Below are 11,446 nucleotides of genomic sequence, written 5' to 3' on the forward strand. Positions count from 1 at the left end.
GATATGTACTCAAATTTGTAAACAGTGTATCAGTTATGTACTCAAATTTATGGTAGTATGTTATTTCACACGTACTTAAACAGTGGGGTATATTAGTTATTTCCATGTTTTCAAATAACTTTGGACCTTAGAATAAGAGTAAAATCTAGTTGGACCCTGCTATAAATAACCTTATGGGCTTAGGACCAAACAAGAAATTTTCCTTTCTACTTTAGATTCATTTAGGTTAAAAGAGTGGAGAACACTTCAGTCTTTTTAAATGAAAATGAGAGGGGATTTAAATATTTTAAATGCCATTAGGACATTCCCTAACCTATTAGATAGATATTACTATCACATATAAGTCCCTTTAATGGATTTCACGGCCCCTATAACAGCCTTCTGAATCTTGGCCCATTACTGGTTCCGAATGAAAGGGAGATTCAGGTGTGTGTGTCCACTGTCCCCTACAATTTTTCTGTTTTTTCTGAAAGTCTAACTGGTACTGTCTGTCCGGTAGTTAGGGAGGGAGAGAGACTGAAGAAGCTGCTGAACAAGGAAAAAAGGTACACACGTTTATAGATTTTCTTATCTGTTGATTATTGAATCCATAATCTGGTTTAATTAAGATCGATTTGTATTATTATCATTATTATGCCACAAAAACTATCTATTAATCATGAAACCCTAAACTATATGAATCTAAAAACAGTAACATTTGTTAGAGGAATATCTGATTTTTACAATGTTGCATCTGAATACTACTCATTTTCAAGTAAGAATGCTTTTGTTTCAAGTAGGATTGCTTTTGGTTTAAGCATTACTTGCTGAATGACTATAAAGATCATCCAAATTTTCCTTACGATTTTTCTCGATAAAGCGAATTGATTCTTAGTTCTTTGAAATAAGCAAACAACTGAGAATCATTGTGCATTTCACCTTGAACCAGAGCATTATGTAATTTTGTAAGTTGAACAGGTCTCTACTTCGAGGAGCTATATACACATTTTCTTGGAGGGAAGATTAAGATTGCTTCAACGACACCATAAAGGAATTAAAAATTACATATGAAGAACTTTGACCCTCATTTTCCCACAAGTTCATCAAAGAAAAGTCTGTGTTGGTAAACAAGAGGAATTTATCATTGTAATCATGTTGTCTTTTGGAGGTAGCTTTGTTTTGAAAGATTCTTCTGTTTCTATAAAGCCACAATGCTCAACTTTTGGCACAAGGAAGGCAGGACAGTATGGAATTTTCAGGAATTTCTCCAAATTTCCAACTCCAACCTTCCAAAGCCAAGTTGAAGCTCCAAGAAAGATTGATCATCAGCTACCTCAGATCAAAAGAACAACAGGAGATTTTTCTCCAGATAGGTACAGTTTTGTCGCTCTTTACTTCTACTTCCTATTCAAATGGAGACTGATATTAAATTTCATAAGTTGTTTGAGTTTGTTTCGGATGTTTTGTTGTTGTAGTATGTGCGCAGTTGTTACAGGTGCTAACAAAGGAATTGGGCATGAGATAGTTCGAAGATTGGCTCTTGAAGGTGTGACTGTTGTATTGACAGCTAGAGATGAAAAGAGAGGATCAGATGCAGTATCATTGCTTGTCAAATCCGGGTTGGAGAATGTCGTTTTCCACCAGCTAGATGTTCGAGATCAATCAAGTGCTGACTCCTTAGCTAAATATGTCCAAACCCAATTCGGGAAGCTTGATATCCTGGTAAGCATTTGTTTTAGATATGCCTTGGAATTTCGCAAAGTAGTTGATTCACATTTCTCAACGCATTGGGCCAACTCCACTGAGCAGCGACAGAAGCAAAAATGAAAATCTAAGTGGGATAAAACTGCATCATGAGCTAAAAGTCAGATTTCTAGGGGGTCTACTATTTTTTTCCCCAGAAACGAGCTTTGACAAAGATGAATGTTAGACCAGATTTATAATTTTGGGGTGGCTGGCTGGTGCCATCACTGCCACTGAGAGTTAACAAGTTTGCTGAAAGCAGATTCCTGCTGCCGATTTGAGTTCCGCGTTGAGTCATGATGCATGCATGTATACCTTCTTGTTTTTTCCATGTCAGACTGTAATTCGAAAGTTGCAGATTCATCATTAAGGAGAATATATGATCTTCTTAGAATGTTACTGAACATCATCTACTGTAGGTAAACAATGCTGGGGCATCAGGGGTTGTAGTCGACGAAGATGGATTGAGAGCTCTAAACATTGATCCAGTATCTTGGGCAAGTTATTACCTAGTATGATTTTAAGCAGTATACCGGTCATAAAAAAAAAAGAGATAACTGATGAGTTTATGGATTGATGGCAGCTCTCTGGCAAGGCTACCAACATGGTGCAAGGGGTGATGCAGCAGCCATATGAAAAGGCAGTGGAATGCCTCGACACAAACTATTATGGTTGCAAAAGGGTCACGGAAGCTCTCTTGCCTCTTCTAAAGCTGTCTAAATCAGGTGCAAGGATAGTAAGCGTGTCTTCGCTTAGATCAGAACTTAAGGTAACTCCAGTCTCCAAATGACTTTTAAGCGCATATGCAACTTAATGCCTTATTCATTGTTGCAGAAGCTAACTTGAGGACACTGTCTCGTAAAGGGGTTCACCATAGTAACATTCTTTTTTTCTAAAATTTTTTCAGAGGATCCCGAATGAACAACTTCGGAGGGAACTGGCGGATTTAAAAAATTTAACAGAAGAAAAAATTGATAAAATGGTAGAGAACTTCCTGCATGATCTGAAACAGGGGATGCTTGAAGAAAACGGATGGTCTCTCATGCTACCATCGTATAGCATCTCAAAGGTTGCAGTTAATGCATATACTCGAGTTCTTGCGAAGAGGTACCCTAATATGTTCATAAACTGTGTTCATCCTGGTTATGTCAATACCGATATAAACTGGCATACAGGGACTATGAATGTCGAAGATGGAGCTAAAGGCCCGGTAATGTTGGCTTTGCTATCTGATGGGGAGTTCACAGGATGCTATTTTGATCAGACTAGAATGGCAGAGTTTTAACTCAACCTTTTTGAACGAGTAACAGTTGCAAGTCCAGTTTCATGAGATTGTTTAGCTTAGTTACTGTTGGTAATAGTCCAGAGTAGACAATGAGGGAGGGAGTAGTGAACCACGAAGTCATTGCAATTGGTTTTTGAGTTGGATGTCCACAAATTTAACAGTTAATCTCCAATTTTAAGCTTCTTAGTAACTTGAGTTCTGATTTTATTCTATTTTTGCCAAGTTTTTATAACCCTGCTTAGTGTGAAACATTGATGCTGTACCTGGTCGTTCAAATCAGACCTCTATTTTTTAGTCCAGCGAGGAGGAGTTTACTACTGTCAGTGCCTCCAGATGCCGATAGAACGGCTTTTAACCTGCTGTTAAAAAGAAAATTGAGTAAGTTTACATGACATTCTTACCAAGATTAACATTTAAAATCATAGGGCATCATGTGAAAGTATATCCTGTATTAAACACAAGGTTTTTGTTGTTCCTATTTTTACTTGTAGCTAAGCACAAGAAAGCATGCACTGCATTACTATATATTCGCAGAAGCCTCCCTTTGCCGATCCACCATATTGTGTAATATGCTAAGCTCTGATAAAGTTGATTGGTGATGATCCCAGTAAACTGACTCATCTAGATTCTTCTCTACGATCAAAAAATAAAATAAATAAGCCGAGTTTAGTTTCTCTTTAGATAAGATTAACAATTACCTCTCAGAAAGATTTAGTTACAGTAAATAAGTTGGGTAGGTAAGATTTGGATTTTCTTATAATTTTCTGTGTGTCCACTACTTGGCAGCATCATATATGGGTCCATTAAACTAGAAAACAAAAGATTCTCAACTCTTCAATTCTTAATTGAAAGATATATCCACAGACCAACAGCATTATACATCTTCTTTATAAGTTGGACAGGTCTCTACTGAAGGAGCCATAAAACTAAGAGTTTTCTTGTTCAATCATTGCCTTCTGCAAATCAAAAGAAACATGAGATCCATTTCAAAAGATAGGTACTATTTTTTTTATTTTCAATAATTTCAGTTCAAATGAGTCTGTGTGAAGTAATCTGAATGTTTGTTGGTTCTGCTGTTGTAGTATGTATGCAGTTGTTACAGGTGCAAACAAAGGAATCGGGCTTGAGATTGTTCAACAGTTGGCCGTCAAAGGTGTGACCGTCGTGTTAACAGCTAGAGACGAGAAGAGAGGGTCAGATGCGGTTTCGTTGCTTGTCCAATCCGGGCTGGAGAACGTAGTTTTTCACCAGCTTGATGTTCGAGATCAGTCTAGTGTTGACTCCTTGGCTGTGTTTGTCCAATCCCTATTCGGGAGACTTGATATCTTGGTAAACAATGCTGGAGCATCAGGAGTTGTAGTTGATGAGGAAGGATTAAGGGCCTTAAACATTGATCCAGTATCTTGGGTAAGCTTAGTTCTTGATGCTTTTCTTAAATGGTTCAAGTTTTTGCAAAGAGAAAAAATGTAGCTGATGAGACTAAGGATTGCTGCAGCTCTCTGGTAAGGCTACCGACATGGTGCAAGGAGTGATTCAACAACCATATGAAAAGGGTGTGGAATGCCTTGACACAAACTATTATGGTTGCAAAAGGGTTACAGAAGCTCTTTTGCCTCTTCTAAAGCTTTCTAAATCCGGTGCAAGAATAGTAAGTGTGTCTTCGCTTAGATCAGAACTTAAGGTGAGAGTCTACATAACTTTGAACTGCAAGTTCGGCACATTGTCTTAGTTTTATTTTGAAACTGATTACAATGACTAGTCAAGAGGGTAACCCAATTAACTATGGTTTTATTCTTTAAATCACACAGAGGATCCCGAATGAACATATTCGAAGTGAACTGGGCGATGTACACAATCTAACAGAAGAGAAAGTGGATAAAATAGTCGAAAAATTCCTGCATGATTTGAAACAAGGGATGCTTGAAGAAATGGGATGGTCTCTCATGCTGCCATCATATAGCATCTCCAAGGTCGCTCTTAATGCATATACTAGAGTTCTTGCAAAGAGGTATCCTAATATGTTCATCAACTGTGTTCATCCTGGTTATGTCAATACCGATATAAACTGGCATACTGGAACCATGACAGTTGAGGATGGAGCTAAAGGTCCAGTCATGCTGGCTTTGCTATCGAATGGCGAATTCTCAGGATGCTATTTTGATCAGACTGAGAAGTCGGAGTTTTAGATCATCCATTTCAACATAGTTTTACTCCATTGTGTTATTTTCTCCCCTGCAATGCTTTCTAGTTCTATCTCTGAGCAATGTACACTGCTTGTTAAAACATACAAATCCATTCGAATACTAGTAATATGGGTGGATGAGAAAAAATTAAAATTGTGTAGCAATGTACACTGCTTGTTTAAACATAATTGTGTTGTTTTATCCCCTGCAATGCTTTCTAGTATGCATCTTCGAACAAACTTCTGCCTAAAATCATTTGTCTAAGCGGCGGAGGAGGTATTCGACTTGAACAAGTTTGGTTAAAGGCATCACCCATTCTCCATATAACCGAGAAAGAAGTGACGGATCAATCTTGCAATTCTGCTGCTTGTCGTCTGCGTCTTTCTCTTTTAGGTTCACTTCTTGGCTGAAAATCATGGCCTTTTTCGCTACCCTCTTCTTTACCATTTCTTCGATATCTTCGAATGTCAATAGCTTCATCAGTGCATCTCTGTCCTGCGCACGAATGGCAGGTCCATATTCTTCTGGGGCATCTCTGAATTTCACCTCCGCTACAAATTTTCCATAATGAATCCTTCTGGACAAGGCCTGCACAACCAAAACACACCATTTATAATTCTGCAACATGTCACCGGGGGTTCAATTACATGCCACAATATTTACCTGCAAACAACTGAGATCACAAACAGCTGTGCATGCATAGCTACCAGTATCATCTCCTTGTTTAGTAAACAAAGGAAGCAGTTCTTCCAAGTAGAATTTCCAAATGGTGCTGTTGATGTTAATTGAAGAAGCTGCACCATGCAAAAACTCCGGGGACTTGGGAGGACAAGGAATCAAAGGCAAAGGTAAACCATCTGGGAAGAAAGGATGTTCTTCTGGGCTTTCATATCTACCAATCTAATAAGGATCCCATTAATTATCAGATAGAACCATCAAGCAATTGCAGAACATAGTTTATATGGAATCGAATTTCAACAGGAGAGAATCATAACAAATCTTGATGAATTCAGAGAGGACAAGAATTTACCTTTGAATGAAGAATTTCTGTTTCTTTTACTATGTATTGAATCAAAGACCCATCAAAACCAGGGATTTGCGAAGAAGATGACGATTTGTAGAGTGAAGAATTGGATGGGAATTTAGCTCTTTCAATGAGACTAAATACAATGCTATCTTCTTGTCTAATCAATGATTTCCGAACCCTTTCTAAATCAATCATCAATAATCCTTCTTCTTTTGAATTCCCATATCTGCAGAACAAAAAAAAAAAAGACAACGAATTTAGATACAAAAAATAATAATAATAATAACAATTTTACACCTTGTTTTTTTTTTTTTGCATATTGAACAGAAAGAGGAACCTTGTTATTTCTGCACAAGGAGGAGATGGAGAAGAAGCCATGAAAGATATGATTGTGAAGCAGAAGAAAAAGGTAAGTAGTATTGGTAAGGTAATGAATGGAAATAAATATAAATAACAGAGTACACAAAGAAAGATTGTAAAAACAGAGATGGGAATAATATTTTGGTAATTAAATAACGCAGAGAAGAAGGAATATTACTTCGTGATCACGGTTGATTGATTGTTGATAGTCGTGGTGGGGTTGGTAATAGTGGTGGTGGTGACCAGACACGGTTTGTCTTTTCTTCTGTGTATATGGTTTTCCAAAGTGTAGCTCTTTTGTCGCCAACGGCAAGTCAAGTCTCCCTCACGGGATCCACATTTATTTTCTTCTTTTTTTAAGAATATCGATACGGGCTGCCGGGCTGGGGGAGAAAATTTTGCTCCAGCAGCACTGTGTCCACTTATTTGCCTATTTATGACGTCAGTATAGTTGGGTTAACCACGATTAGTTTACCCTAGTTTGGGATCAGCTTTTTCACTGCAGTATAAGAAAACCCAATGTCTATCGTTTTGGCGCCATAGTTTTTTATTTATCGCCCGAAAAAAAGATCAGAGAACTTTCTAAAGAAAACCCAATGTGATTATCGTATTACTAGGTTTTGAATGGCATCCAAATTTGTAGTATCGTTAATCTAGATCAAAAGAAAATTCCATTATCGCGAAAACGTGAAGAAACTAGAGAAATTAAAACCTTATGTTTCATATTCAGTTGAAATCAAAGAAAAATATAACTCTTCAAGATATCTCACAATCCAAACGAGGTAATTTTCTCTTTACAGAGGTTGCTTTCATGAAATTCTCTATGACTAATTGATCTTTTTGTCTTAGCACTCTACATTCACTCTTGTCATAGCATGTTGTTAACTGTTTGATTGATGGTCTGAATGAGTATGAGTATGTTCAAGTGTAACTATTTAATTGGTATTAGATAGTGGATGTATTATTCAAAGTAATTTACTTATGATATTGTGCGTGATGAATCAGGTCATGGTGATTCTTCAACCTTATTCGTTGCAGGAAGAAGAACTTGATAAATTTACTATGGTAAATGATGTTCCAACAAATAGTATTAACAACGAGTTGCCAAAAATTGGTATGAAATTCGATTATGAACAAATGGCATATGACTACTATAATCGTTATGCAAGAGGCGTTGGGTTTAGCATACGAAAAGATTCAACCACTCACCGTAAAGATAAAAACGATTTCAAGAAGAGTTCTAGTTTGTTCAAACCAATGAGAGTATCGGTAGAGGGTCTTCATTGAAACGACGCTTGCACGCACGAACAGGTTGCAATGCAAAGTTGGTCATTAAACTGCAAAGTGATGATTTAAAGTACTCCATAGCAGAATTTATGGAAGAACACAACCACTTGCTTACATGTTCAGATCAAGTTCATATGTTGAGATCACAAAGAAAAATAGAGAATGCTCAAGCAAGATTAATTGAAAATATGCATCACGCAGGTATAAGTCAAAAAAATATTTTTGCATACTTCAGTGTTGAATCGGGAGGGTCTCAAAATCTGAACTTCACCAAAATGGATAGTAACAATCATATACAAAGAAGAAGGCGTCAAGATGTGGTAGGGAAAGGTGATGATGAGCATTTGTTAGAGTACTTTCAAGAAATGCAAAAAGAAAATCCATATTTTTTTTATACAATTGAAATGGATGCGACTGGTCAGTTATGCAATTGTTTCTGGAGTGACGCCAAATGTAGGATGGACTATAGTTTCTTTGGTGATGTGTTGGTATTTGACACAATATTTGGAACCAATGAGTATGATAAACCGTTTGCACCTTTTGTTGCGGTAAATAATCATGGCCAGACAACTCTTTTTGGATGTGCATTATTACTAGACGAGAGCACATACTCGTTTGCATGGCTGTTTAAGAAATTTATGAATGCCATGAACGGGAAACATCCACAGAATATTTTCACCGATCAAGCAACACCTATTATGAATGCAATCAAACAGGTATTCCCGGATACTCATCACCGACTTTGTCTTTGACATATTTTCCAACTGGCTGCGAAGCACCTCTTCCATGTATTTGCAAGTTCTGAGTTTTTTTGCCATGGATTTCAAAATTTGTATATACAAAAATGAGATCGAGGAAGAATTCGAGTTTCGTCCTTCAATATGATAAGGTTCTTACTTGTCGACGAGATGAAGAAAAAGCTGAAGATTTCAGAAGCACGCAAAAAAAAACACCTTTGCAAAGTCACTGGCCACTTGAAGCTCGAACTTCAGAACTTTATACAGCAACAATGTTTTCTCACTTCCAAAAGGAGTATGCACAAACTCTAGATTTGATTCTCGAAATTATTGATCAGGATGGACCAATATATACCTACAAGGTAACATCATTTAAATTTTCATGTGCTGGTACTATTACGCTCAACTCTTTAAACAATTCTATTGAATATAGTTGTAAGCATTTCCAGTTTATGGGAATGATATGTTCCCACTCTATGAAGATATTGCATACCTACCAAGTGTATGATCTCCCATCGCAATATTATCTAAGTCGTTGGATATTAGATGCGAAAAATGGTGTTGGTATTGAAGAGCCTAAGAAAAATGGTGTTGGTATTCAAGGAAACAATGGGTCATCATCCCTCGAGTACAACGACTTAGTACGTATGGATTTATCTTTAGCCATGAAAAGTACAAGCACTGGAACTTCTAGTGCCTTAAGAAGGAGTTGCTGACTGGAGTACTAGGTGAGTTAGATAATTTTCTGAAGTCTACTCAAGATGATCAAACAGAAAAGATTATCAATGCTACAGATGAGAATAATGATAACATAGGTCAAAAAAGCACCCAACTTCCGATGAGTGCTAACATAACACTGCGAGCCCCTCCTCGAAGTAAAAAATCAAGCAAGAAGACAGGGAGAATCAAGTTATCAGTAGATAAAGGTAAAGTGAAACGTCGACGCAAATCAGTAATAAGGAAGAAAAATCAAGCAAAGAAGCCCAGTGAAGCCAAACCAACAAAGAAACCTACCAAAACTAAACCAACAGGGAAAAGAAAAACAAATGCTCAGCATGATCCAGTGACGGAGAAAAAAAGGCAAAAGAGAAAACTTCCAAAATAGAAGTGTTAAGAAGGGATGAAAAAATTAGAAAGCCCCAAATTGCAGGTGTGCAGTCATAATTTATTATCTTAGTTTCCTTTTTAAAGTGTTTTGTTTTATGTTTATGTAGGTTCTTATAGAACTGACATCAACTGTTGTACAGACTCATATGTATAAGAAGTAATATATAGTGATTCAGATGTTGAAGAAGTACTGGGCAGTTCAGCTCTACAGCAAGATTCCATGCCAATCCCTTATTACTGTCCCCAATTTCGCGTTGAGGTACATACCTAAACCTTATTATGTAAAATTAAATGTTTATTAGTTACCGCATAGATGGTCACCAGAACATATTTATTTGGGTTTGGGTATATTTGTTTGGGACTTATCACTTAGTTTCAAACATAAATGAGAGAAACTTACCGACATTGGGGATACTAAGACATGGGTTGCACAATTTAAAAGAAGAATTTGCTGATAAAATTATGTGTCCATGGAAGAAGTCATATCTAGACTAGTCCATGGAGTGAAATTGACTTGTTAAGAACTCACTTTGTTTGTAACTTTGTTGATATTTGTGTATTTTCTCAGGAACCGGTAACATTGAACTGTGAAGGAACTCATAACCTTGTCGAAAACCAAAGCTTTTTAGCACTTATGCTGGACTAATGCTCTTCGAGAATGTTAGTATATGTCAAGGTTTATGGTCTCATGTGTTGCAGACAGTGCTATGCAGTAACGTTATTGAAGGATATAAGGCTTGTTTTGTATTTTGTGTATTATGTAGACTTAATGTTGCAAGCCTTAATTATCTAATTTAGCCTTTATGAAACAAGCTTGGTATAGGGGCGGCAAGGAATGGTAGAGGTGCGGTAAGGAATAGTAAGACAAAAAGGGTCATTAGGTGGTAATTGAAGTGCCCCTTATCAAATAAAATTTGGAAATGATCAATTAACCCTTATTGTTAATAATCAAGATTAGTGATTGGTAATCAAGTTTAGTGTTTGATAATCAAGATTAGTATGATAACTAATTTTCACTTATAATAAATCTAAAATCATATTTTTAGAATTATGAAAATTAAAAAAAAAAAGTTTAGAGGAGAGGAAAAAAAACTTATGTGATATTTGTGAAACCCTAGATTTTGATTCACTCAACCAAAATGAGTGATTCCATTGGCAACTTTGAGGTGGGTGATCAAAATTAGTTCTCATTAGCTTTTTGTTGATCAAATTATCTAAAGTACGTAAAAAAAATAAATTTTTAAAATTTGACGAAGAACATACGGTTGGAAATAAGCTAGTTACCAACCTTACATCACTGTTTCAAAAGTTCTTAACATTCAGGATGATGTACGGTTGGTAACCTGCATCAAGTTACCAACCGTACCCAATATACGGTTGGTAACCTGCATCAAGTTACCAACCGGACCCAATATACGGTTGGTAATGTGCTTTAAGTTACCAACCGGACCCAGGTACGGTTGGTAACTAAGGTTTCGATACGAACCGTACCTCAACCTAATTCTCAATTTTTCAAGGTAAGGTTCGTATTTGGGTCGAAACCAACCCTATGTTCTTCAAAATTTGCAGGTACGGTTGGTATGTGGGTTATTTCCAACCGAACCTCACATGCAAGTTTCAATTTCCAGTTTCAATTTCGATCCAAAACCCTAATTTTTCATACAAAACTAACTTAAATCAAACACAATAGACTCCCTAAATGGGTTTAATTGAAGAGGACGATAAAAAATCAGTTTTA

The 11,446-nt window shown here is 36.7% G+C and overlaps 3 protein-coding genes across 4 annotated transcripts; 2 read left to right on the top strand and 1 right to left on the bottom strand.

Annotated features, from left to right (window-relative positions):
- The first annotated feature begins 415 nt into the window (after window positions 1-415).
- On the top strand, window positions 416-3,199 carry LOC113310205 ((+)-neomenthol dehydrogenase-like). 2 transcript variants are annotated; one of them, XM_026558800.1, is made up of 7 exons: window positions 416-545; window positions 958-1,352; window positions 1,455-1,701; window positions 2,142-2,219; window positions 2,306-2,491; window positions 2,630-2,829; window positions 2,898-3,199. In XM_026558800.1, exons 2-7 carry the CDS (start codon window positions 1,132-1,134, stop codon window positions 2,923-2,925), a joined length of 960 nt encoding a protein of 319 aa, XP_026414585.1. In that variant the 5' UTR covers window positions 416-545; window positions 958-1,131; the 3' UTR covers window positions 2,926-3,199. The 2 variants fall into 2 exon arrangements, with proteins under 2 accessions (XP_026414585.1, XP_026414583.1); XM_026558798.1 differs by having other exon boundaries at window positions 2,630-3,199.
- Window positions 3,200-3,847: 648 nt separating this feature from the next.
- LOC113310206 ((+)-neomenthol dehydrogenase-like) lies at window positions 3,848-5,391 on the top strand. Its single transcript, XM_026558801.1, has 4 exons — window positions 3,848-4,004; window positions 4,090-4,414; window positions 4,503-4,688; window positions 4,816-5,391. Exons 1-4 carry the CDS (start codon window positions 3,982-3,984, stop codon window positions 5,191-5,193), a joined length of 912 nt encoding a protein of 303 aa, XP_026414586.1. The 5' UTR covers window positions 3,848-3,981; the 3' UTR covers window positions 5,194-5,391.
- LOC113310207 (chorismate mutase 2-like) lies at window positions 5,282-6,736 on the bottom strand. Its single transcript, XM_026558802.1, has 4 exons — window positions 6,555-6,736; window positions 6,221-6,443; window positions 5,854-6,090; window positions 5,282-5,778 (listed from the first exon to the last, which is right to left on the bottom strand). Exons 1-4 carry the CDS (start codon window positions 6,593-6,595, stop codon window positions 5,443-5,445), a joined length of 837 nt encoding a protein of 278 aa, XP_026414587.1. The 5' UTR covers window positions 6,596-6,736; the 3' UTR covers window positions 5,282-5,442.
- Between the last annotated feature and the right edge of the window lie 4,710 nt (window positions 6,737-11,446).

Source organism: Papaver somniferum, chromosome 9, assembly GCF_003573695.1.
Source record: "Papaver somniferum cultivar HN1 chromosome 9, ASM357369v1, whole genome shotgun sequence".
Classification (NCBI taxonomy): domain Eukaryota; kingdom Viridiplantae; phylum Streptophyta; class Magnoliopsida; order Ranunculales; family Papaveraceae; genus Papaver; species Papaver somniferum.

Coding starts and splice junctions, on each gene's coding strand:
- LOC113310205 (XM_026558798.1), top strand. CDS start 1,132: ATGTTGTCTTTTGGAGGTAGCTTTGTTTTGAAAGATTCTTCTGTTTCT. Junction 1,353..1,454: donor GGAGATTTTTCTCCAGATAG/GTACAGTTTTGT, acceptor TTGTTGTTGTAG/TATGTGCGCAGTTGTTACAG. Junction 1,702..2,141: donor TCGGGAAGCTTGATATCCTG/GTAAGCATTTGT, acceptor CATCTACTGTAG/GTAAACAATGCTGGGGCATC.
- LOC113310207 (XM_026558802.1), bottom strand. CDS start 6,595: ATGGCTTCTTCTCCATCTCCTCCTTGTGCAGAAATAACAAG. Junction 6,091..6,220: donor CAGAAATTCTTCATTCAAAG/GTAAATTCTTGT, acceptor GATCCTTATTAG/ATTGGTAGATATGAAAGCCC. Junction 5,779..5,853: donor GTGATCTCAGTTGTTTGCAG/GTAAATATTGTG, acceptor TTGGTTGTGCAG/GCCTTGTCCAGAAGGATTCA.
- LOC113310206 (XM_026558801.1), top strand. CDS start 3,982: ATGAGATCCATTTCAAAAGATAG. Junction 4,005..4,089: donor AGATCCATTTCAAAAGATAG/GTACTATTTTTT, acceptor CTGCTGTTGTAG/TATGTATGCAGTTGTTACAG. Junction 4,689..4,815: donor CGCTTAGATCAGAACTTAAG/GTGAGAGTCTAC, acceptor TAAATCACACAG/AGGATCCCGAATGAACATAT.